The sequence below is a fragment of the Oncorhynchus kisutch genome, unplaced genomic scaffold, assembly GCF_002021735.2.
Source record: "Oncorhynchus kisutch isolate 150728-3 unplaced genomic scaffold, Okis_V2 scaffold1388, whole genome shotgun sequence".
Classification (NCBI taxonomy): Eukaryota; Metazoa; Chordata; class Actinopteri; order Salmoniformes; family Salmonidae; genus Oncorhynchus; species Oncorhynchus kisutch.
The window spans coordinates 30805-56730 of NW_022263333.1; the positions used below are offsets into that span (position 1 = coordinate 30805).

Consider the following 25926-nt stretch of genomic DNA (forward strand, 5'->3'; position numbering starts at 1 on the left):
GTGTGTGTGCACGTGCACATGCACACACTCACCACAGCAGGTTGGTGGCACCTTAATTGGGGAGGATGAGTTCGCGGTAATGGCCGGAGCAGAATGAGTGGAATGGTATCAAACACATGGTTTCTATGTGGTTGATGCCATTGCATGAGAGTCGTTCCAGACATTATTATGAGCTGTCCTCCCCTCAGCAGCCTCCACTGTCACACACACACACATACAGCCCTTGTGTTCTCGGGGCAGTACCCATGGTAACGAACCCTGTGAATTCACAACACGTTTGTGACTCTTGGGGCCTGGGAACATAGATTGTGCTACTCTCATCAGTTAAGCTGAGGTTTCCACATGCACACTCTCTCTGTGTGACTGGATGGCTGCAGCGTCTCTGTGTGTGTGTGTGTGTGTGTGTGTGTGTGTGTGTGTGTGTGTGTGTGTGTGTGTGTGTGTGTGTGTGTGTGTGTGTGTGTGTGTGTGTGTGTGTGTGTGTGTGTGTGTGTGTGTGTGTGTGTGTGTGTGTGTGTGTGTGTGTGTGTGTCAGTCAGAGGGTTCAGGGAGTTTGTGCCCACGCAGAGAGAGGTAGAGAACCTTTTAAGGTACCTGCAGGGATTCCGTGGTAGAGCACCATTTTAGGTAACACGCTGTGCCACTGTAGGCTCAATTAGAGTGGAGATGACGACCTCACGAAGGCCTTTAGTGACACTGTGTTAACTGTTAACCATCTGTCTCTACACACCAGTGGAATCTTCAAAACTATAGACATAGAGTGACACACAGTGCAAGACGTTGTGGCTGATGAACATAAACAGCTGATGGTCATTGCATTCCAGTCACATAATTGATATACAGGGAACTTAGACTACTAACTAAAGTGTTCGAACAGGGGTGTCAAAGTCATTCCATTGAGTTTAGTGTCAGTTTTTTTTTGTTAAGACCTAGACAACCAGGTGGGAGGAGTTCCTTACTAATTAGTGACCTTAATTCATCAGTCAAGTCCAAGGGAGGAGTTAAAACCCGCTGACACTCAGCTCTCCGTGGAATGAGTTGGACACGTGAACTAGAATGACAGCTAAAATGTCATCCCCTGAAAAGCTAGGTAGAAATGGAAGTCCATTGGAACAGAGAATAGTGACCTCTTGTGGCTAATCCAAAACATGAACCTCCAGTTTAATTATTCATGACAAGGGGGTGTTTTCATCCACAAGGAAGGCTGCCTCTTACTTATACAGCATAACATATCAATGACCTTTTTTTGACACATAATTTCTGCCTTTAGTCAATGAAATCTCTCTATGAGAGCCGTGGTCAACCCACTGAAGGATGTGGACAGAGAGCTTGTGATTCTACTTCAGTATTTACTATACTTAGCACTGAGAGCCCACTATGGTTGCGTTTACACAGGCAGCCCAATTCTGATCTATTGCCACTAATTGGTCTTTTAATCAATCAGATTGGCTCTTTAGCCAATCAGATCAGAATTAGGCTGTCTCTGTAAACACAGCCATTGTGATTCAGCACCTTAGAACTGAGTCACATCTTCCTCCACGGTCTGGGTTCAGAAGTCCTCTGGTGAAGGAGTAGGCTTCACTGTCTGTTGGAAAGTCTTTTTAAAACGTTTTTTAAAGAAGATATAATACTGTGTAATTCACCATAATGTCAAAATACATTTTTCATCAGCTCAACCTTTTATCTGTGTGTTTGAGTGTGAAAACTGACTGCTCCCAGTCTCACCTGTGACTAAATGGGATAAAATGGCACTATTTGAAATGACTGTACAACACAAACAAAATACATTTTGTCAACTCAGATTCACATGCATCAGACTGTACCATATATAACTGGACAGAAGTTACAAAAGAACAACAACAAGGCTAGGTTTTACAGGAAATGTTTAATTAGACAACTGAACGCATGCCAGGAAGAACCATGTTACAGCAGAGGTATCTGTTCTCTCCTCGTCCACCCTACACATCGTGAGAGACCGGAAACATACCACAAACCACCAGGAAACCTTGCTATCTGCTGTCCATTATTGCAGTGACACATCAGTCTTGTTGTATACTGAGGGGGAAACACATTGTTGTATGAAAAGTTGAAGGTCTTAATACAAGTTTTGGGGTTGGAGTAACATCACTGGGGTGTATTCATTAGCAGACACCATAGCAAAACGTTTAGCTACAGAAAACGATTTGCGACAAAAATGTGCGTTTGTTATTGGACAAGTTCAGGTTAGTCCCTCCCCGTTTAGGCCTGTTTGCTTCTGTTTGGTTCCTAGTGAATACACCCCTGGTACATGTTGGCATCTTTGTTTGGGCAAAAAGGAAGAATATTCACATCTCTCTTGCACATGTTGCCCACAGGACCTTTACCTCTCACAGGAAACATCTAGAGACAATAGAAAAGATGCACTTAAGTAGCATTCACATGCAGCTTTAACTCAGCGTCCTCAGACTAGGTTTAGATTGGAACCTTTTCCTTACTAATTCTTACATAGGAATTCACAGCTAATGTTTATCAGGTTTTGGGTAGTATTATCTTACATAAAATGAGTATTTGGGATGAACAAATAGGTGGATGGGATTCCAAACTCCAACGAAAACACCTCCTGGGTAGAAAAATGAGCCATTTAGGAAGACCAGAAGAGTCAGAAACGTAGAAGAGGGTTTGAGAAACTTGTGCTTATCATCCTGAAGGCTCTCAGTCTGGATACTGTAAAACACACAACAACCCCCTGCTCCCACCTTCACCCCGTGGTTCACTTCCCAAACACGCCCCCCGGGAAAAAAAGGGAGTCCTTGACAGAGGAAGTCCGTCCTCATTGGTCCGTTTGTGTTTCTCAATGTGCCACAGTTTTTTTTCTTGATTATTGATGAGCCAAAATACCAGAATATCAAAAATAAATGCAACCCTTTCACAAAACAATGAGAAATAAATAATCAGTGGTGTTCTGGTTGTATATATTTACACACATAAAGAGTCGTTTTGTTGTTGTATGTATATGTACAGAATCAATAGGCAGTCTGTTTTCCAGACTGAGCACGAACATATGACTGGAATTATAAATTCACACACAACTCCAGGAGAAAGCAAAGAAAGAATAATAACTTAAAGGGGCAGGTCAAAAAATTCTACTACATAAATGTTTACCCCTACAGGGATGCAGTGGTTTGTAGGGAGAGAGAGAAGTAAATATAAAATAAAAACACAAAATAGATTTTTCTTTCATAGGACTCCTTTAACATAAAAAACCTTACATAGCGAGTAACTGGCGAGAAATAGCTTATTCAAATCATGAACATTGATTGACTACGACATGCACAATGCTTTTCAAGCCTTGGGAGGAAGAGAAGCTTGATTTTGCTGCACAGATCACAGGCTAATGTGGATTTTGTCGGTTTATGTTGAATAATTCTGTTATTGAACTATAAACAATATGCAGGGCACCGTTGTGGATTGTTAATCAGCTAACTGTGCCCCATTTAATCTGTTTGACCTATAAGACAGTCAAGCTCTATGTACAAGCCCAAAGTGCTCATTCATGAGAGTCATTGTAATCGAATCAGTTGAATAAAGTTGAGCCGACAAACTGTATTGTGGGAAATGCAGTTCACTCTCTGAAAATGACTGTGCTTCTTTTGATGTATTTCGGTTCTAGTTTGCAATCGACTGGACAAATGATTCTTTATCCTTATAGTTCTTCCATTCTCTATATAGTGGACATCCTCTTCCTTCTGCGCATGTCAACAAGGCCAGTAGCTGCAGTAACGGACGTCCCTACTGAACTTAAAAGTCTTAACCCCTTCTGAAATGTCTTCTGAAATGTCCTGTAGGGGCCATTGTCCAAACTTGTCCAGAGGTCTGAATATGTATCATCCTCACTGAAAATGAATGTTTTTTTTAACCCCATCCCAGTCCTATACGGAAGTAGCGTCTGTACAGAAGGGCTATGTGTCCGCCAGATAACTCGGTCCCACTTGCAACACGGACCTGGACTACACAGTTCCTCAAATTGTACCCCCTGGGCCACTATATCCACATGGTTAGCATGTACAGTACGCATACGATTCCAGTTTAGCCTCAGTCTTCAATGTCCTGTTAGTCGCCAGTCTTCTCCAAGTCTTCACAGGGTATTTGCAGTGTGTGTGTGTGTGTGTGTGTGTGTGTGTGTGTGTGTGTGTGTGTGTGTGTGTGTGTGTGTGTGTGTGTGTGTGTGTGTGTGTGTGTGTGTTTTATGTGTATGTTTTAGAGCATTCCATTTGGACGGTATATTTCTGTCTACATATTATGTGTGAATGAGCATATGACCATGAGTATTGCATTATGTGGGATCCTACATTATATCTTTATGGGATAGCAAGTCTATATTTTAATGTACAATATGTGTGTAAGTGTGTGTGTTGCTGTGTGTGTATCTCAGACACTCCGCGGGGGTCTCTGTTGCTCATGGGTTCTCCTGTTTCGCCCCTTCTTATTCTCCTGCATCCGCCTCCACTTGGCCGTGTGCTGGGGTCCACCTCTGGCCCCACCACCAGGCACCTGGGTTCCCCCCAGGGCGCCTTGGCCCTTCTGGGGGCTCTGGGTGTTGGGTGTGGCCTGAGAGTTCTGGGCATTCTGGTTGTTGTTTTTAGGGGCCTGTGCCTGGGTTAGCGTACCCGCATGGTGTTGCACCTTCTGGGGGTTCGTGCTCCGGGGGCTCCCTTCTTTGTTCTGCTGCTGCTGCACCGTAGGATGCCCGCTCTGCTGCTTCTGGGCATTGGGTGCACCTGCGCCAAGAGGACTACTTTTAGGCTTTAGGCCTGAGCTTGGAGCTCCGCCGTCAGGCCTAGCCAGACTTTGGTCATTGGTGGTGATGGTGGGGGTTTTCAGACGCCGCTGCTTGCGCTCCTTCCGCCACACACGCTCGCAGAACTCCTCCACGCTGTTCAGGTCAGGGTGGTCGAGGAGGGAGAGGAAATCCCTGTACCACAGCTTGTGTTTTGTCGAGTGCCCTGCACCAGCAGGCCCACCTGCACCACCAGACCCACTACCTGCGCCACCAGACCCTCCAGCTCCACCCTGAGGCCCACCAGGCAGCAGCTCACCCAGCCTCTGTGTGGGGATGACCTGGAGGGAGAGGCGGAGGAGGGGCTGGATAAAGCCGTGCTCCACAGCATGACAGGTGTAGACGCCTGAGTCAGCCTGGGTGAGGATGCGGATGAGCAGGCCCTGCTCTGTGCGGATCATCCTGTCCTCCGACTTGATCTGGAGAGAGAGATGGAGAGGGAAATGAGGGGGATGGGAGGAAAGGGAGGGGGGAATAGAAAGGGTGGGGTGGATTCAATATCCACTCAATATGGTTACATTTGAGTGCATGGCAATTGATTATTAACAAACTGAAGCAATTTCAGGTAATCATTTGTGAAGGTTTAGTGTGATTGCAAAGTTATTGAAAATGATTGGGACGTTATTGAGAATGATGGTGAATAGGACACATCTTGCATGCAGAGTGTGTGTGTACCCACCTCATGTTTGCGGTCCTCGTTGGGTCTTTGGAGCTGCCAGTAGATGAGGGCTCTCTGGGACTTGGGACTACACTCCAGGAACATGCTGCTGTTCTCCACTCCGTACACACTCCTGTCCTCCACATGACCCAGCCCGTCTACGTCATCTACACAGACACAAGGATAGGGTTACCAGAGAAACACCACAGTGGGGTTTGTGTGTGTGTGTGTGTGTGTGTGTGTGTGTGTGTGTGTGTGTGTGTGTGTGTGTGTGTGTGTGTGTGTGTGTGTGTGTGTGTGTGTGTGTGTGTGTGTGTGTGTGTGTGTGTGTGTGTGTGTGTGAGATGAAAGCGTAAAATAAAAATCTAAAGCGTTTGTACCATGATGCTGCAGGTCGGAGCACTGGGAGAGGGGATCTCCATTCCTGATGTCCTGGCGTCTCGTTCTCCTATGAAACAACCAAAGAAACAAACACATGTTAGATTGTGTTTCCAGTGAGTTAATAAAAGTCCCTCACACACAACATATCAACCTGTAGGTGTCGGTCAGGCCCCTCACTGCTCTGTTTCCTCAGAAATATTTCTCTTATTTCCAGTGATTGAGGGCTCTATGTACTGTGACGTTTCTACCACTAGAGGGCGATCTTAACCAGTGGCACAGCTGACACATTTGTGCAGTACAACTGAAGAACAGACCAGAACTGTTTATTTCACCATCAGTCCTCTGTTAAGTCTGATGCTATTGAGTGGGTGGATAAATAAAAAGAGAGAAAATCACAGGCACATTTAAAAACAACTTTTTGCTTCTATTAAAGGAATGATTCATTGTGATTCATCGTTCAGGGACATGTCATTACTAAACATGAAACACAGATAGCCTGGGCCTTGAAAATCCTGAGTATGTCCTCCACGACTTGAAAGACCCTTTAGTCGATACAGTGTGTGTGTGTGTGTGTGTGTGTGTGTGTGTGTGTGTGTGTGTGTGTGTGTGTGTGTGTGTGTGTGTGTGTGTGTGTGTGTGTGTGTGTGTTTTAGAGCATTCCATTGGGATGGTATTTTTCTGTCTACATATTATGTGTGAATGAGCATATGACCATGAGTATTGCATTATGTGGGATCCTACAACATGCTTCCCTGTGCTCCCTATGTGTTCCCTGGTTCATTACCACTAAGATCATAGGCTCTTGCGTGTCGTAAAAATCTGAAGGGAGAGAGGGGAGCACAGCCAAAGGTGGAGGTCTCTAGGTCTCGTGTCAGGGTTTCTATAACCATACAGGACATATATATATATATATACACACACACACACATATAAACAACATGTACACACACCCATTTACCCACCCACACACACACACATAAATAAATACACTTACACATGCATACATCCCCTCCGACGCACACACCCTGCTCCTACCCAACACCCAGACACACACACTCCACCACTCTTCCTACATTTCCTCCCAAGCATTCCTGCCTTTGGCTGTCTGAACACGTGCAGGGCAGTCCGAGTGCCTGCTGAGCCGAGCCCAGGCGTCTGGTTCTCATTTAGCTGGAGAATAAAATATTTGGAGAGTACTGGAGCGCCCCAGCAGCTCTGACCAAGGGTGTACCACCACCCCTCTACCGCCCTCCTTCTGAGGCTCCTATTCAATTCTCTCATACTTCCCTAGTGTAGATGTTGATCTTAGGTCAGTTTTGTGTTTTCGGACCTGATGGTTAGGGTTAAGTTTGAGGGTGGGTACGCTGATCATAGATCTGTATTTAATAGAGAGTTGTGCTGGACAGAGGTGGAGGGCTGGTAGTGGTCAGGCTAATCCTGCTGGATGGAGGAGAAGGTCATTTATGGGTGTGTTTGTTCATAGCTCTCGGCTGGTGGGGTGAAGAAGTCAGACGGCTCATGTTGGCCTATTATTTGGTGTGTGTGTGGCTATGTGGGTGTTTTATAACTCTTGGCTATAGGGTGAAGTGGTTCTAACACTGCTACTGGCCAGGACTGTGTGTGTGCGGGGAAACATGGTTTTACCACCCCTGAGCTTTGGAATGCACAACAATCACACAAATTGAATGTGTGTACCAGTGTATTTGTGTACGTGTACAAAGGCAAGAACAGTAGGTGAACCCTTTGGAATTACCCGGATCTCTGCATAAATTGGTCATCAAATTTGATCTGATCTTCATCTAAGTCGCAACAATAGACAAAGAAGCATAGACAAGAAGCATCGCCTGATGTGAACCATGCCTCAAACAAAATAGTTTGCTATTCACAAGAAGCATCGCCTGATGTGAACCATGCCTCAAACAAAAGAGTTTGCTATTCACAGGAAGCATTGCCTGATGTGAACCATGCCTCAAACAAAAGAGTTTGCTATTCACAGGAAGCATTGCCTGATGTGAACCATGCCTCAAACAAAAGAGTTTGCTATTCACAGGAAGCATCGCCTGATGTGAACCATGCCTCAAACAAAAGAGTTTGCTATTCACAGGAAGCATCGCCTGATGTGAACCATGCCTCAAACAAAATAGTTTGCTATTCACAAGAAGCATCGCCTGATGTGAACCATGCCTCAAACAAAAGAGGACCTAAGATTAAGAATTGTTGACTTGCATAAAGCTGGAAAGGGTTTATCTCTAAAAGCCTTAATGTTCATCAGTCCACAGTAAGACACATTGTCTATAAATGGAGAAAGTTCAGCACTGTTGATACTCTCCCTTGGAATGGCCCTCCTGCAAAGATGAGTGCAAGAGCACAGCGCAGAATGCTCAATGAGGTTAAGAAGAATCCTAGAGTGTCAGCTAAAGACTTACAGAAATCTCTGGAACATGTTAACATCTCTTTTGACGAGTCTACGATACGTAAAATACTAAACAAGAATGATGATCATGGGAGGCACCACGGATGAAGCCACTGCTCTCCAAAAAAACAATTTCTGCACGTCTGAAGTTTGCAAAAGTGAACCTGGATGTTCCGCAGCGCAACTGACAAAATATTCTGTGGACAGATGAAACTAAAGTAGAGTTGTTTGGAACGAACACACAACACTTTGTGTGGAGAAAAAAAGGCACAGCACACCAACATCAAAACCTCATCCCAACTGTAAAGTATGGTGGAGGGAGCATCATGGTTAGGGGCTGCTTTGCTGCCTCAGGGCCTGGACAGCTTGCTATCATCAATGGAAAAATGAATTCCCAAGATTATCAAGACATTTTGCAGGAGAATGTTAGGCTATCTGTCTGCCAATTGAAATTCAACAGAAGTTGGGTGACGCAACAGGACAACGGACCAAAACACAGAAGTAAATCAACAACAGAATGGCCTCAACAGAAGAAAATACACCTTCTGGAGTGGCCCAGTCAGAGTCCTGACTTCAACCCGATTGAGATGCTGTGGCATGACCTCAAGAGAGCAGTTCACACCAGACATCCCAAGGATATTGCTTAACTGAAACAGTTCTGTAAAGAGGAATGATCCAAAATGTCTCCTGTTGTGCAGGTCTGATCCGCAACTGAGTTTGGTTGAGGTTGTTGCTGCCAAAGGAGGGCCAACCAGTTATTAAATCCAAGAGTTCACATATTTTTTCACCTTGCACTGTGAATGTTTACACCATGTGTTCAATAAAGACATGAAAACATATAATTGTTTGTGTGTTATTAGTTAAAACAGACTGTGATTGTCAATTGTTGTGACGTAGATGAAGATCAGATCAAATGTTATGACCAATTCATGCAGAAATCCAGGTATTTCCAAAGGGTTTACATACTTTTTCTTGACACTGTATGTGATATGTGGGCATGTGCACACATGTCCCTAAATGCTTGTATGTGGGTTCTGTGTATATATGTGTATGCATAGGAACTTTTCTGTCTGTTTGTCTTTCTGTGTGTGTGTGTGTGTGTGTGTATTCATACTTTATGTTTACAAACCAGCATCCTACTACTTCAGACCCTCATTCTGCTTTTCTGCATTCATACTTGTCTGTGTGTGCATCTACGAGAATGTCTGTGTGTGTGTGTGTTCTTACCGCTTGGCGGTAGGGAAGTAACGGGAGCACTCTGTTCCATCCCAGGCACAGTAGGGGTCACGGGCCAGACAGCACTCAGCGCAAGCCTTCCCGTACACCTCACAGCGGTGCAAAGGCATCTGGGAAACGCCTAGCGCCGAGCCCAGGTACAGCTGTTGCTGTTTGGTGGAAAGCTCCATTGCTGTGATGGGGGTGGGCTCCTGCAGAAAGACACAGTTAGAGAAGATATAACACTCTGATTCATTTAGACACCCCCCTCATAACTCCCTATGGAATTTCCCCACTCCTCCCTTTTATTTCAGAGCTAGACATTGATCATGTACCCTTCACTTCCCAACAAAATGACTGGTGTTCTATTACACTCCCTTGACTATTTTCCATGTAAATGCAATCAATTATAACCATAACCAGTTTCCCAGTGTGTGAACGTACCCTGAACACGGTCATCTCCTCCAGGACCACCTCTTCCAGGTCATGCCAGCTCTCTCTTGGGATGGTAACCACCTTCAGGACCGTGCCCAGGTCTACAACAGGAAACATACATCAGTATTCAGTTATCTCTCTGACTCTAACCACCTACAGGACCGTGCCCAGGTCTACAACAGGAAACATACATCAGTATTCAGTTATCTCTCTGACTCTAACCACCTACAGGACCGTGCCCAGGTTGACAACAGGAAACATACATCAGTATTCAGTTCTCTCTGACTCTAACCACCTACAGGACCGTGCCCAGGTCTACAACAGGAAACATACATCAGTATTCAGTTATCTCTCTGACTCTAACCACCTACAGGACCGTGCCCAGGTCGACAACAGGAAACATACATCAGTATTCCGTTATCTCTCTGACTCTAACCACCTACAGGACCGTGCCCAGGTCTATGACAGGAAACATACATCAGTATTCAGTTATCTATCTGACTCTAACCACCTACAGGACCGTGCCCAGGTCTACAACAGGAAACATACATCAGTATTCAGTTATCTCTCTGACTCTAACCACCTACAGGACCGTGCCCAGGTCTACAACAGGAAACATACATCAGTATTCAGTTATCTCTCTGACTCTAACCACCTACAGGACCGTGCCCAGGTCTATAACAGGAAACATACATCAGTATTCAGTTATCTCTCTGACTCTAACCACCTACAGGACCGTGCCCAGGTCCTCTACAACAGGAAACATACATCAGTATTCAGTTATCTCTCTGACTCTAACCACCTACAGGACCGTGCCCAGGTCTACAACAGGAAACATACATCAGTATTCAGTTATCTCTCTGACTCTAACCACCTACAGGACCGTGCCCAGGTCTATAACAGGAAACATACATCAGTATTCAGTTATCTCTCTGACTCTAACCACCTACAGGACCGTGCCCAGGTCTACAACAGGAAACATACATCAGTATTCCGTTATCTCTCTGACTCTAACCACCTACAGGACCGTGCCCAGGTCGACAACAGGAAACATACATCAGTATTCAGTTATCTCTCTGACTCTAACCACCTACAGGACCGTGCCCAGGTCTACAACAGGAAACATACATCAGTATTCAGTTATCTATCTGACTCTAACCACCTACAGGACCGTGCCCAGGTCTACAACAGGAAACATACATCAGTATTCAGTTATCTATCTGACTCTAACCACCTACAGGACCGTGCCCAGGTCTATAACAGGAAACATACATCAGTATTCAGTTATCTATCTGACTCTAACCACCTACAGGACCGTGCCCAGGTCCTCTACAACAGGAAACATACATCAGTATTCAGTTATCTCTCTGACTCTAACCACCTACAGGACCGTGCCCAGGTCTACAACAGGAAACATACATCAGTATTCAGTTATCTCTCTGACTCTAACCACCTACAGGACCGTGCCCAGGTCTATAACAGGAAACATACATCAGTATTCAGTTATCTATCTGACTCTAACCACCTACAGGACCGTGCCCAGGTCCTCTACAACAGGAAACATACATCAGTATTCAGTTATCTCTCTGACTCTAACCACCTACAGGACCGTGCCCAGGTCTACAACAGGAAACATACATCAGTATTCAGTTATCTATCTGACTCTAATCACCTACAGGACCGTGCCCAGGTCTACAACAGGAAACATACATCAGTATTCAGTTATCTCTCTGACTCTAACCACCTACAGGACCGTGCCCAGGTCCTCTACAACAGGAAACATACATCAGTATTCAGTTATCTCTCTGACTCTAACCACCTACAGGACCGTGCCCAGGTCTACAACAGGAAACATACATCAGTATTCAGTTATCTCTCTGACTCTAACCACCTACAGGACCGTGCCCAGGTCTATAACAGGAAACATACATCAGTATTCAGTTATCTATCTGACTCTAACCACCTACAGGACCGTGCCCAGGTCTACAACAGGAAACATACATCAGTATTCAGTTATCTCTCTGACTCTAACCAACTACAGGACCGTGCCCAGGTCTACAACAGGAAACATACATGAGTATTCAGTTATCTCTCTGACTCTAGCCACCTTCAGGACCGTGCCCAGGTCTACAACAGGAAACATACATCAGTATTCAGTTATCTCTCTGACTCTAACCACCTACAGGACCGTGCCCAGGTCTACAACAGGAAACATACATCAGTATTCAGTTATCTCTCTGACTCTAACCACCTACAGGACCGTGCCCAGGTCTACAACAGGAAACATACATCAGTATGCAGTTATCTCTCTGACTCTAACCACCTACAGGACCGTGCCCAGGTCTACAACAGGAAACATACATCAGTATTCAGTTATCTCTCTGACTCTAACCACCTACAGGACCGTGCCCAGGTCTACAACAGGAAACATACATGAGTATTCAGTTATCTCTCTGACTCTAGCCACCTTCAGGACCGTGCCCAGGTCTACAACAGGAAACATACATCAGTATTCAGTTATCTCTCTGACTCTAACCACCTACAGGACCGTGCCCAGGTCTACAACAGGAAACATACATCAGTATTCAGTTATCTCTCTGACTCTAACCACCTACAGGACCGTGCCCAGGTCTACAACAGGAAACATACATCAGTATGCAGTTATCTCTCTGACTCTAACCACCTACAGGACCGTGCCCAGGTCCTCTACAACAGGAAACATACATCAGTATTCAGTTATCTCTCTGACTCTAACCACCTACAGGACCGTGCCCAGGTCTACAACAGGAAACATACATCAGTATTCAGTTATCTCTCTGACTCTAACCACCTACAGGACCGTGCCCAGGTCTACAACAGGAAACATACATCAGTATGCAGTTATCTCTCTGACTCTAACCACCTACAGGACCGTGCCCAGGTCCTCTACAACAGGAAACATACATCAGTATTCAGTTATCTCTCTGACTCTAACCACCTACAGGACCGTGCCCAGGTCCTCTACAACAGGAAACATACATCAGTATTCAGTTATCTCTCTGACTCTAACCACCTTCAAGACCGTGCCCAGGTCTACAACAGGAAACATACATCAGTATTCAGTTATCTCTCTGACTCTAACCACCTACAGGACCGTGCCCAGGTCCTCTACAACAGGAAACATACATCAGTATTCAGTTATCTCTCTGACTCTAACCACCTTCAGGACCGTGCCCAGGTCTATAACAGGAAACATACATCAGTATTCAGTTATCTCTCTGACTCTAACCACCTTCAGGACCGTGCCCAGGTCTACAACAGGAAACATACATCAGTATTCAGTTATCTCTCTGACTCTAACCACCTACAGGACCGTGCCCAGGTCTATAACAGGAAACATACATCAGTATTCAGTTATCTCTCTGACTCTAACCACCTTCAGGACCGTGCCCAGGTCTACAACAGGAAACATACATCAGTATTCAGTTATCTCTCTGACTCTAACCACCTTCAGGACCGTGCACAGGTCTACAACAGGAAACATACATCAGTATTCAGTTATCTCTCTGACTCTAACCACCTACAGGACCGTGCCCAGGTCTACAACAGGAAACATACATCAGTATTCAGTTATCTCTCTAACCACCTTCAGGACCGTGCACAGGTCTACAACAGGAAACATACATCAGTATTCAGTTATCTCTCTAACCACCTTCAGGACCGTGCACAGGTCTACAACAGGAAACATACATCAGTATTCAGTTATCTCTCTAACCACCTTCAGGACCGTGCACAGGTCTACAACAGGAAACATACATCAGTATTCAGTTATCTCTCTGACTCTAACCCCCTACAGGACCGTGCCCAGGTCTATAACAGCACATTCAATACACTACAATATAACTGTTCAGTCGCTCAAGGTCAAAAGAAGGAGGCAACGAATCCTTGCAGGATTTCCTTTTTATTGAAGTTGATGTCAAGGTGAACTTCGCTCAAGGGGACATTTGCTTGGCTTAGGTGCTCATGCAGCGTAACAACCTTGAGCACAAATCATAAATTCCCCCCCAAAAAACATGGACTTTTTTTAACGTAGCATTCAACCAGTTGGATTGCTAATTTAAAAAAAGGATAATCTAAAAATAAATGAATCATATCTCACTGACCTGTTCCAATGAACATGACGTCGTACTGTCCGTCCTCGGCCTCCACCTTGTCCACCACTAGCTGGGAGAACTGGTAGTCCACATCAGTCCTCACCACGATGGGACGACCCCCGATGGGGTGCACAGGGTTAAACATGGCCGGGTGGCCCCGCGCAAAGGTGATCACATCATCAGGGAGGTCCTTGGTGGAGTCAAAGCCCCCAAACGTTTTACTGGGGCACTATGAAGAACAAGAGGCTATAGGTCAGGTTTAATACATCTATGTGTCTGGAACTGAGGTCATAGCTGGTGCACTATGAAGGACAGGAGGTTCTAGAGTTAACAAGTCACATTTAATACATCTATGTGTCTGGAACTGAGGTCATAGCTGGTGCACTATGAAGAACAGGAGGTTCTAGAGTTAACATGTCACATTTAATACATCTATGTGTCTGGAACTGAGGTCATAGCTGGGGCACTATGAAGAACAGGAGGTTCTAGAGTTAACAAGTCACATTTAATACATCTATGTGTCTGGAACTGAGGTCATAGCTGGGGCACTATGAAGAACAGGAGGTTCTAGAGTTAACAAGTCACATTTAATACATCTATGTGTCTGGAACTGAGGTCATATGTATTTCATGTTGAGCCGTGTTATAATAAGTAGGGAATATGGTTATTGAGGTTATTGTGATGAATACTAATGTTACGTTTTCCTTTCATAAGTCACCTATTACCTTGCTATAACTATTGATATTCATGACTTCTATAAAAGTTGACATGTGTGCCATCAGTCACTTGCCTCTTCCATACGTAAATATAGGTATCAGTTGTGAATTACTTGTATTTGTCTAAGTAGCAGTAGTAGCAGCTATGAGATGCTATAACTTGTCATAACCCCCATATGACCCCCCTGTAACTCACCGTGCCAGGGCGGGGGTAGGGCACCCTCCCCTGGAAGGGTACCCACTGGTAGGTGGGCCCATCTCGGTGGGCATAGGGACCCAGGAAGACCCTCCGGATGTCTGCCATGTTGTACATACACACTGCTGAGCCTTTGAATATGTTACTGTAGAGGGGGAGTAGGGAGGGAGGGAGAGAGGATGAGAAGAGAGGTAGAGGGAAAGAGGGAGAGAGGGAGAGGGAGAGAGAGAGGAGGGGGGGAGACTGTGAGACCCATAACCATCACAACATAAGACAATAACAATATCCAGGTCTGATATTAGAGCTGTAGAAGAGGACAGAATCAAAGCTCACCCTGACATACAACAGACAGACCAAGAACAATGTTGTCATAATTGAATGGAGAGGATGTCGGTTAGAAACATGGCTGTGATAGAATCCAGCTTCCAGAGAATGGACAGGAATTTAGGCCGGTTACCAACGAGCGAGACCGTAATTCACCCCTAATGGAACACAGTTGGAGTGAATGATGGGAATGCTGTGTTGCAGTATTCCACCACTGTAGGCTTTCCAATGGACAATTCCATCATTTGTTCCATGTGCTAAAGTGTATCTGTGTGAATCGTAGGGATGGACAGAATCATTTACAAGAAATGGTTCAAGACCATAAAAATTCCTCTAGAATGAATTTAAACAAATCCATGTACTGCCATAAAATACAAAACAATACATTTGAATTGACTAGATGCACATAATAGTGATTATTTATGGACATGCAGTAGTTTATTGGTCCATCTGAAACTATATTCCCCTGTGGCTTGGGTAAAGTAGTGCACTGCGTTATACAGGGAATAGTATCACTTGAGATTAGAGCTGAGCGATGTGGAAAACCATCCATATCACCATAAATTGCCTGAATTGATGCAATAACGACAAATAGAACGTTACGTTTATAACAGCAGTGTTTAACCTTCTAATATTACAACCATTTCTTTTTTGCAACATATTTCTTTGCAACATATTTCTTTGCAACATATTTCTTTGCAACATATTTCTTTGCAACATATTTCTTTGCAACATATTTCTTTGCAACAAGGCCTATTGAGCAAATGACACTCTGGAGGATCTGTCGTAGACTTGGGAAAAGCAGCTGCGATTCGGCGACCAGTGTGGCGAGTGCCGCTTGTTGTTGAGAAGCTTTCTTGACATTGACATAATGTTTACATCACATGGCTAACCTTTGTTTAACCAGCTAAACAGCTGCTCTTAGTGGAAATCTTTCTAAAACAGAAAACGGACACAATTCAATGGATATTAATCAACAAAGAGGTAAGAATATGTAAGCTATAAGAATATGTTGAAGGCTAGCTGCTCACTTTTGTGTCTGTGTGTGCAGGTATACCTCCCTCACCTCTTCAATGAATATCCCATAGGCCTCTACATTATGGATAAGATATGTGTATGAAAACCATTATCAAACAGCTTTTTTCATTCACATTTACCACAAAAACCAAGGTATGAATACTGTCGTGTGCATGTTTTGTTGATCATCTGTATAATGACTATTTTTGGGATTCACAGACTTCACCCTCCCTACACCTCTGATGAATATAACAGGAAACCTGTTAGATCACCATGCACTGCAAAATCATTCTGGCTATGGATACAGAGAACATCACCACATTAACATCAACACGCCAGAGGATATACCCATTAGACTTGGGGCTCTGCTGGGAGTTTACCTCATATTTCGATTTATTCATTCTGCTTTGCTACTAAAATAATAATAAACACTGACAACTGCAATATTATGTTATTGTTCTTATTGTTATGCATATTGTTATTATTATTAATAATAATAATAATAACAATATCAATAATGACAATAGGGGAGGGGAGTTAGTTCAAAAATGTACCCCAAAAGGTTCTTCAAAAGGTTATTTGAGGAACCATTAAAAGGGGTTGTTAAAAAGGGTTATTTGAAGAACCCCTTTAAAGGGGTTCCCCGACAGTTTCAATTTGAAGAAACCCTAAAGGATACTCCAGGAACCTTTTATTTTTAGAGTGTACAGCGCAAACTGATCTGGGACCTTGGCTATAAAGCACTAACTGGTCTGGGACCTTGGCTATAAAGCACTAACTGGTCTGGGACCTTGGCTATAAAGCACAACCTGGTTTGGGACCTTTTCCCATAAGGCACAAACTGGTCTGGGACCTTGGCTATAAAGCACTAACTGGTCTGGGACCTTGGCTATAAAGCACAACCTGGTCTGGGACCTTTTCCTACAAGGCACAAACTGGTCTGGGACCTTTTGCTATAAAGCACAAACTGATCTGGGACCTTAGCTATACAGTACAAACTGATCTGGGACCAGGCTAGCATATTGTGACAATGACTATAGGAGTTGGCTATACAGCACAAACTGATCTGGGACCAGGCTAGCAGTGATGTGGGTGGTATAGGAGCATCTGTCCACCCAGAACCCCAGATATCAGTAAACCATTAAAGATTAATGGAGGAGCTTTTGTCAAATGTTAATTAGGGAGAAATGCAATTAACCGCTGGGCATACACAAACACTCTAATCCCTGACACGCCTGGAGGTTGGACAGACACTAGTGCAGGTGGAATACACACACACCACTGGTATCAGTACCATCGATCTATCAGCAGCAGCAGCCTATGGGCCTCATTAAGTGGAATATTAAAAGCCAGTCCCCTGAATCCCCGGCTCTATTCATCTCTGAAACAGGCCACTTACAAAAACAATTAAACCAGTCTAATTCCTCAAAGCCTGTAATTGAATTTTCAAGTGCTGTGTTACACTGCATGCATTAGAGATGGTGGAGAGGCACAGACCTGCACAGTGATTGGTTAAACAAAATGATGAGCCTGTTTTGTTAACGAGCTTGGCCTCTCCCTCTCTCTCCCTCCCCCCTCTCTCTCTCTCTCTCTCTCTCTCTCTCCCTCTCTCCCCCCCCCCTCTCTCCACTCACATCTCCTCTCCCCCCCTCTCTCTTCTCATTTTCTCTGTACTCATTCTTATTATTAGGTCTGTGATTAATGATGAAGTGTTTGTCCTAATCGTGCGGCGGCGGCTCCAGACAATGCCGCTCGAACATGGCACGCCGAACGCCGCCAGCCGCCTAATCCATCATCTGAAGAAGCCCCCATCGCCAACATTGTTTTTCGCCTCAAGCCGCTTTTAACTCGCTTATTTAATCTCGCACTGCCCAACAGTGTGTACAGTACAATAGAACCACGGCTCTGGAGGCTACCCCTGTCGAGGTTTGAGCGTCGGCCAGGGAGAGGGAGACGTTCCCTGGGGAGCGAGGATTGTGTCCCCCCTCCCCCACCCCACTACCTCTCCACCACTTAATCAGATTTAGCTCCGAGGTTCCACAGAGTTTTACAATGAAAGGGGACAGGTAGCAGAGAATGGGGAAGAGGATTAAAGGGAGGTAAGACAAGGTGATGTCTGGCCACCTGGAAGAGGATTAAAGGGATTTTCAATCTGAGGAGGAGGTAAGACAAGGTGATGTCTGGCCACCTGGAAGAGGATTAAAGAGATTTTCAATCTGAGGAGGAGGTAAGACAAGGTGATGTCTGGCCACCTGGAAGAGGATTAAAGGGATTTTCAATCTGAGGAGGAGGTAAGACAAGGTGATGTCTGGCCACCTGGAAGAGGATTAAAGGGATTTTCAATCTGAGGAGGAGGTAAGACAAGGTGATGTCTGGCCACCTGGAAGAGGATTAAAGGGATTTTCAATCTGAGGAGGAGGTAAGACAAGGTGATGTCTGGCCACCTGGAAGAGGATTAAAGGGATTTTCAATCTGAGGAGGAGGTAAGACAAGGTGATGTCTGGCCACCTGGAAGAGGATTAAAGGAGGCAAAAAGGATTTTTCTAAAGGATTGTTTAGGGATTACAGAAAGAGAGAGAGAGGACAGTAGAGATATGAGCTTTGTGTGTTTTAATAATTTGTCTAGAATGGTTTCACTGTTATACAGTACAGATCCCCTAGCAAACATAGCACATGTGTACTATGATCAATAGTAGTAGTATTGAATACACACAAGGGCACAGTAGGTTTTATGAATCATAAATATCTAGATCATTACCTAGAAGTTGTGAAGACAGCATAGATCACTGGGTTCTTAGGATCTTTGGAGCTCATCAGAAAGACATCCTCTGAAACACATAGAAACCACATCGGGACATTAGCACAACCATCCCAACATCATACAGTGTTTCAATGAAACGATGCTACCATACGTACCCCTCTCGGGTATAAAGTACCCACAGAGAGGCTCACATACACACACGCAGTTCCTTACGCAGCTCGTCGAAGTGTGTGTCGATGCCGTTGAGGCCTGGCACTGAGCAGGTCAGTCTGGCCTTGAGGAAGGTGGTCCACTTATTGACCAGACTCCTGTGACCTCCCAGGTCATTCTGCAGGGACAGACACACACAAACACACACACACACGTTACACACACAAATAAATACACACACACTACTCACACAAACACATACACGTTACACACACAAATAAACAAACACACGTTACACACACAAACACACACGTTACACACACACAATACACACACACCTTACACACACACCTTACACACACAAACACACACATTACACACACTCACAATACACACACAAATAAACACACACCTTACACACACAAACACACATACGTTACACACACAGATAGTCTACAGACAGGCATGAAAATCCTAATATAATACTTGTGTGGATTCAGCTTTGATACTGGGGAACATCTGTGTATGTGACATATTTCTGTGTCCCTGTGAATGGAACTGTGTGTGTGAGAGTTTAACATGTCCATGATGTGTGTGTGAGTTTAACATGTCCATGATGTGTGTGTGAGTTTAACATGTCCATGATGTGTGTGTGAGTTTAATATATCCATGATGTGTGTGTGAGTTTAATATATCCATGATGTGTGTGAGAGTTTAATATATCCATGATGTGTGTGAGAGTTTAATATATCCATGATGTGTGTGAGAGTTTAATATATCCATGATGTGTGTGAGAGTTTAATATATCCATGATGTGTGTGAGAGTTTAATATATCCATGATGTGTGTGAGAGTTTAATATATCCATGATGTGTGTGTGAGTTTAACATGTCCATGATGTGTGTGAGAGTTTAATATATCCATGATGTGTGTGTGAGTTTAACATGTCCATGATGTGTGTGTGAGTTTAATATATCCATGATGTGTGTGTGAGTTTAACATGTCCATGATGTGTGTGAGAGTTTAATATATCCATGATGTGTGTGAGAGTTTAACATGTCCATGATGTGTGTGAGAGTTTAATATATCCATGATGTGTGTGTGAGTGCATGCTAGTTTGTTTCAGTGTGTTTTGTGTGCGTGTCCATGCGTCCATGTGTGTTTGCGTGTCTGTCTGTGCATGCCAGTGTGTGCATGGGATGCTTGTGTGTGTGTTTGTGTGTGTGTTGTTACCTTACACAGTTGTCCTATGCGGGCAATAGTGGCCTTGCCAGTGTGTTCTCCGTCCATGGCGTTCTCTTTGAAGAAGAGGAAGATCTTATCATCCTCAGGGTTGTCACTCTCTGGGATCAGGTTTGCACCTACAAACCTGGGGTCTGACACACACACACACACACACACACACACGTTAACAAATACACGGGTACAAACACACACACACACACACACACACACACACACACACACGTTAACAAATACACGGGTACAAACACACACGCGCACACACACACACACACGAACTGCTTACAGACATGATCAAACATTTCAACACATATGTGCAAACACAGATACATGAGCACGCAAACAAACACCAGCTTGATAAACAAACAATGACTAATTTTCACCAGGGCTTAACCATGAAACCCTCATATCCACATTAAACCAACCGCTATTTAATTCCACCATGTCCTCCATCCTCCAGTCCTCCATAACCCCTATTAGAAGACACCTCCAACCTCAAGTCCTCCATAACCCCTATTAGAAGACACCTCCAGTCCTCCATAACCCCTATTAGAAGACACCTCCATCCTCCATAACCCCTAATAGAAGACACCTCCAGTCCTCCATAACCCCTATTAGAAGACACCTCCATCCTCCAGTCCTCCATAACCCCTATTAGAAGACACCTCCATCCTCCAGTCCTCCATAACCACTATTAGAAGACACCTCCATCCTCCATCCTCCATAACCCCTATTAGAAGACACCTCCATCCTCCAGTCCTCCATAACCCCTATTAGAAGATACCTCCATCCTCCAGTCCTCCATAACCCCTATTAGAAGACACCTCCATCCTCCAGTCCTCCATAACCCCTATTAGAAGACACCTCCATCCTCCAGTCCTCCATAACCCCTTTTTAGAAGACACCTCCAAACAAACACATATGACTCTGATTCTATGTAATATACACTTCAGAATGTGTAACAAATGGCACCGTATTCCCTATATAGTGCACTTCTACATAGGGAATAGGGTGCCATTTGGGACACAGCCCTAATACATCGATTGCAGATTTCGGAGTGCGAGGAAATCAAACTCCTAAATGACTTGAGCCAAGAGCCTAGGGCTTGAATATCCCCAGCTAGAGGGATAGAGCTCTTTACGGAAAACTGATCTGGGAGCAGTCAGTCATGGAGGCGTCGGCACGGGAAAGGAGAGGTGGCGTTCCGCCAACCCAACTAAGTTAGAGAGAGAGCAACAAGCGGGGCAGTGTTATGGTGGCGGTAAGCTCCACACACACACACACACACACACACACACACACACACACACACACACACACACACACACACACACACACACACACACACTGACACACACGCACACTGACACACACACGCACAAGGGTGCGAACATATTTGGCCACAACTGTATATACACACACACTCACACAATACAGGATGTGGCTGTGAAAAGGGAGACCCCTGGCCAAAGCAGGACCTTTACGCTGCCAGATTTATACTGTCTCCATGTGGGTGAGAGTCCCAAACACAGATATGCAAGTACACACACACACACACGCACACACACAGACATTTAATAAATGCACAGTGCGCGAGCAGACGGATGCACACATAGACACACACACACACACACACACCCCCCCCCCCCAAACACGCACACACACACACCACAACGGCTGCACTCATGCCATTCAATACATTTAATGTCGGACAAAGGCCACTTCATTGGTCGTGGGCTTAACTATAAACCCAAGTTAGGAGTGTTAACAGATCGGGAGGATGTGTAAATAAATGTCTGCCACAGTCTGTCTGGCCAACCTAGGGTCTGAATCCTTCTGAAGTGCATACCTATTCACATAGCCATTAAGGATTCTCTCTGAAGTAGGAACGCCATGCTTGCCATTCATACTAGTCTAGAGTCTAGAATAGAAAAGAATCCATTCTGGTAATCCCCAAATTACAATAACCAGAGAGGATTTATCCGGAGCCAGTGGATGGAGAAGCCAACAGACAATAGGAGGATTAAGGTGAGAAGATTACCTTTTGGGTAAATCGCTCTTTCTGAATGTGTCACGGCATTCATCACCATGGAGTGGGTTTGGGGGGGTTCACTGTTCTGTGAATGGGAGGTGGGGCTGTAAAGGGGTGGTGGTGGGTTGAAATTTGACGTCGCTGCCGGAAAACAGCTGAGGGGATTAACTCCATGGGAAAGAATATGGACTCCGGGGGAAAAAAACATAAATTGACCTTTTGTGCGGCAGCCATTAAATCCTTGGCTATGCAGGCAGAGTGACAGAGTGAGGGCTCCTCTCTTTCCCATCCCTGGCTAATCTCACCAGCACCAGCAGCCACACACATTCATACACACACTGACTTTATGAATGGGATCTGATATCTATGTCTGTCTTTGAATGGGAATCATCAGAGACACTCACGGCTTATAGATAGGACTAAGCTCTGTCTGACAGCTATTTAAACCAATGAATGGCGTCCTCTCGCCAATTGACCAATGAGAAGGTTCCTTTGATGCTCTTTAAAGGATTAAGTGTATCATGTCTATATTATACTATCAAGAGCCCCCTCTCCTATCGACCAATAAAAAGGGCTGATTCATATCATTTCAGCCAATAAAGGTTGTTGCCTACTGTCTCATATCATCAACGGTTCCCTCTTGTTCATTTCAATTAGTTATACCTCTGCAAATACAATTTAATCAGAAGTGTCTTATTTGATTTCTCCCTTGGAAAATAGCTTTTTGCTTTAATGTGATCGAGCTGTATAATAAAGAATAAATGAAGAAGATATTAAATCACTGTGTTGTACCATTGAGCCATCTAGAGTCATGTTGCTCAGTCCTGATAGGATGATGCTCCCCGAGGGTTCGGAAGATGGCAAAGTCCCTTCCCATGAAGTCTGCCGATGTGCCAGAGTACAGCTCCCCATCTGCCAACCAGAAACCAGGGTCAGCAACAAGCAGCCAATGAGATTAGAGATGTTAAGTGTCAGGAAGTCCACTGCCAAACTCCAACCAATCACAAGTGGGATTAGAGTCAGACTCACCTAACATGATGGACGCAGAGAGCATCTTGGGGTCGTAGGGGCTTTTCCCCCGGCCGTTCTCGAAGTGGGACGACTCCAGTCGAAAGATGTTGTCCTGAAGGGAAAGATCAGTGTTCAAGAATAGTCCGTAGGAAACCCATCTAGAACATTCCAAAACAACACGCAAATGACACAAAAGTTGCTCACTATATAAGGAATAGTGTCATATTAGTGCACTACAGAAGGAATATGGTTTGCAAGAAGTTCACTAAATGGGGAATAGTGTGTCAAATTAGTGCACTTGATGGGTAACAGTGTGTCATTAGAGACCTGAAACACGTACTGTGGAGTAGAGCTGTACCTTATTGACCCTTGTAGATGTATATTAATAACTGACAGACCCCGTCAATCTATGTAAAATAGCACCATGGTATACACACACACACACACACACACACATACAAACACACACACACACACACACACACACACACACACACACACACTCACACTCACACTCACACTCACACACACAGAACCCATTATATTAATGCAGGACAAGATAGTGATTTCCCCCCCTTTCCACAGTTGAACAGTTACACTGTGTGGGATCATTGATTAAGCTGTATCTGCTTATCAAGATGATTGATTCAACTGTTGTGTGGGAGAACGATTTCCGCTTGTTAATGTGGGCCTGTGTAATGAGCTTTTTCCCCCACTTTGCACAAATGAAATCATTGATTAGAAACACTGAATGAGTGGGAAATAGTCACACCAGAAAATAATGATCTAGTCCCTTGTCTTGGTGCAATTTAGATTCTATTGGAGGTTAGAGGGGGTGGTGTGTGTGTGTGTGTGTTGTTGCCCCTTACCTCTGCCCGTTTGCCCATCTCCAGGTAGGCACAGATGGGGTGGAAGGCCCCTGTACCACAGATATACAGGTGGGTGGAGTTGTAGGGTTGGAGCACTCGGATGAAGTTGGAACACTCTTTCTGACAGGAGATGAGAGACAAACACCTCATCAACATCTCATCAACTTGGGCTCCCGAGTGGCACAGCGGTCTAAGGCACTGCATCTCAGTGCTAGAGGTGTCACTACTGACCCTGGTTTGATTCCAGTCTGTATCACAACTGGCCATGATTGTCTCATAGGGACTCTAACCCGGCCAAACCCTGGGTTAGTAAATAAGAATTTGTTGTTAACTGACTTGCCTAGTTAAATAAAGGTTCAATAAAGGTTTATAAAAAATAAATAAAAAAAACACTTGATCAGTTTCAAACTCTCAAACAAACAACACTCACATGTTAAAGCTGGAATCCTTAATGATGTAACAGCCATGTCTGTTTGAGATATTACAACAACAAAGAAGTTACTGGAAACAGAAGAGCACAGTATGTACTGCTATTTGTTTTTCCTTGCTGCATGACTCTCCTCAGCTCGGCAACAAAAACAACAACGGTGGTGGGGCCAGTGGCGCTGTTTCCCCGTCCTGCGGAGTCCATCTTTAAGTGTCCACATAGCATCTAGCATTTATTGTATCTGTGTAATTATATACAGCTACAACTAAGCAAATTAAGCAACGATTCAGTTAATATGCTAGTAACTACTTCGAACCAAAGTTTGTCCAGTTTTGCTGATTGCAGTTCAATCGTTATTTTAACTACCTTATCTGCAGTTATCTTGATCAGCTGAGCTACCACATTCTGCCTACCAAAGTAGCTCTAGAATACAGAGGTAACTACAGGACATAGTGAGGACAATATGTCTGCGCGCTCCAGCTGTCTTAAAGTGCTGTAGGTGCAACCTAAAACAACTTCAGATTTGATCACTCCAGGCATAAGTAAGACTTGGTGGTTGGCGCTACTGGAAAGCTCCTGCAATCTGAAGGAGGAGTTTCCAGGTCCCGTTGCTGTGGTAAATTGCTTGTGAAATGAAGTGGCATTCAGTTTTGCTGAAGGAAATGCCACCTGTGAGCTAAATCAGGCCATGACTGTGTCCTAAATGCAGCCCGTTCCCTCTACAGTACACTCTGTTTGAGCAGGGCCCATAGGTAGACCCAGAGGTCATATGGTGCCATTTTGGATGCATCCCATGTTCACATCAGATCTCTAATGATCCGTCCGTCCGTCCGTGTTTCCATGTGTGTGTCCGTCCGTGTGTGTGTGTGTGTGTCCATCCACCTGTCCATCCGTAGGAGTTTGTGCGTGTGTGTTTGTGTGTGTGTCCGTCCGTTCGTCCGTCAGTGTGTGTGTATTCACGTCAGATCTGTAGTGATCCATCTGGTTGAATTTACTGAAGGTATTTGGACTCCCAGCCTCAGCACATGTGGATAGTCCCAGTGCTGGGAGACGGTTTATGCTAACCCTAATGAATGGGATTAGTTCATGTTCTAGCCCTCTGGTAAGTCTTCTACAGGGTTCAGTAGGGTA

General features: G+C 44.6%; 1 protein-coding gene across 1 annotated transcript; it reads right to left on the reverse strand.

Annotated features, from left to right (window-relative positions):
• Nucleotides 1-1866: 1866 nt before the first annotated feature.
• LOC109876479 (semaphorin-3aa) lies at nt 1867-24607 on the reverse strand. The gene is made up of 13 exons (XM_031818432.1): nt 24369-24607; nt 23518-23611; nt 23281-23400; nt 20448-20590; nt 19279-19393; nt 19063-19132; nt 14964-15108; nt 14061-14280; nt 9928-10019; nt 9496-9695; nt 5855-5922; nt 5496-5641; nt 1867-5235 (listed from the first exon to the last, which is right to left on the reverse strand). The coding sequence occupies exons 1-13, from the start codon at nt 24570-24572 to the stop codon at nt 4408-4410; spliced, it is 2445 nt and encodes an 814-aa protein (XP_031674292.1). The 5' UTR covers nt 24573-24607; the 3' UTR covers nt 1867-4407.
• Nucleotides 24608-25926: the final 1319 nt, after the last annotated feature.

Excerpts from the sequence above, each read along its gene's own strand:
- LOC109876479 (XM_031818432.1), bottom strand. The coding sequence starts at position 24,572 with ATGCAGTGCCTTAGACCGCTGTGCCACTCGGGAGCCCAAGTTGATGAG. Across the intron at positions 20,591-23,280 it reads TGACTCTAGATGGCTCAATG|ACCCCAGGTTTGTAGGTGCA; the intron begins GTACAACACAGT and ends TGTGTGTGTCAG. Across the intron at positions 5,642-5,854 it reads CTCCGACCTGCAGCATCATG|ATGACGTAGACGGGCTGGGT; the intron begins GTACAAACGCTT and ends GTGTCTGTGTAG.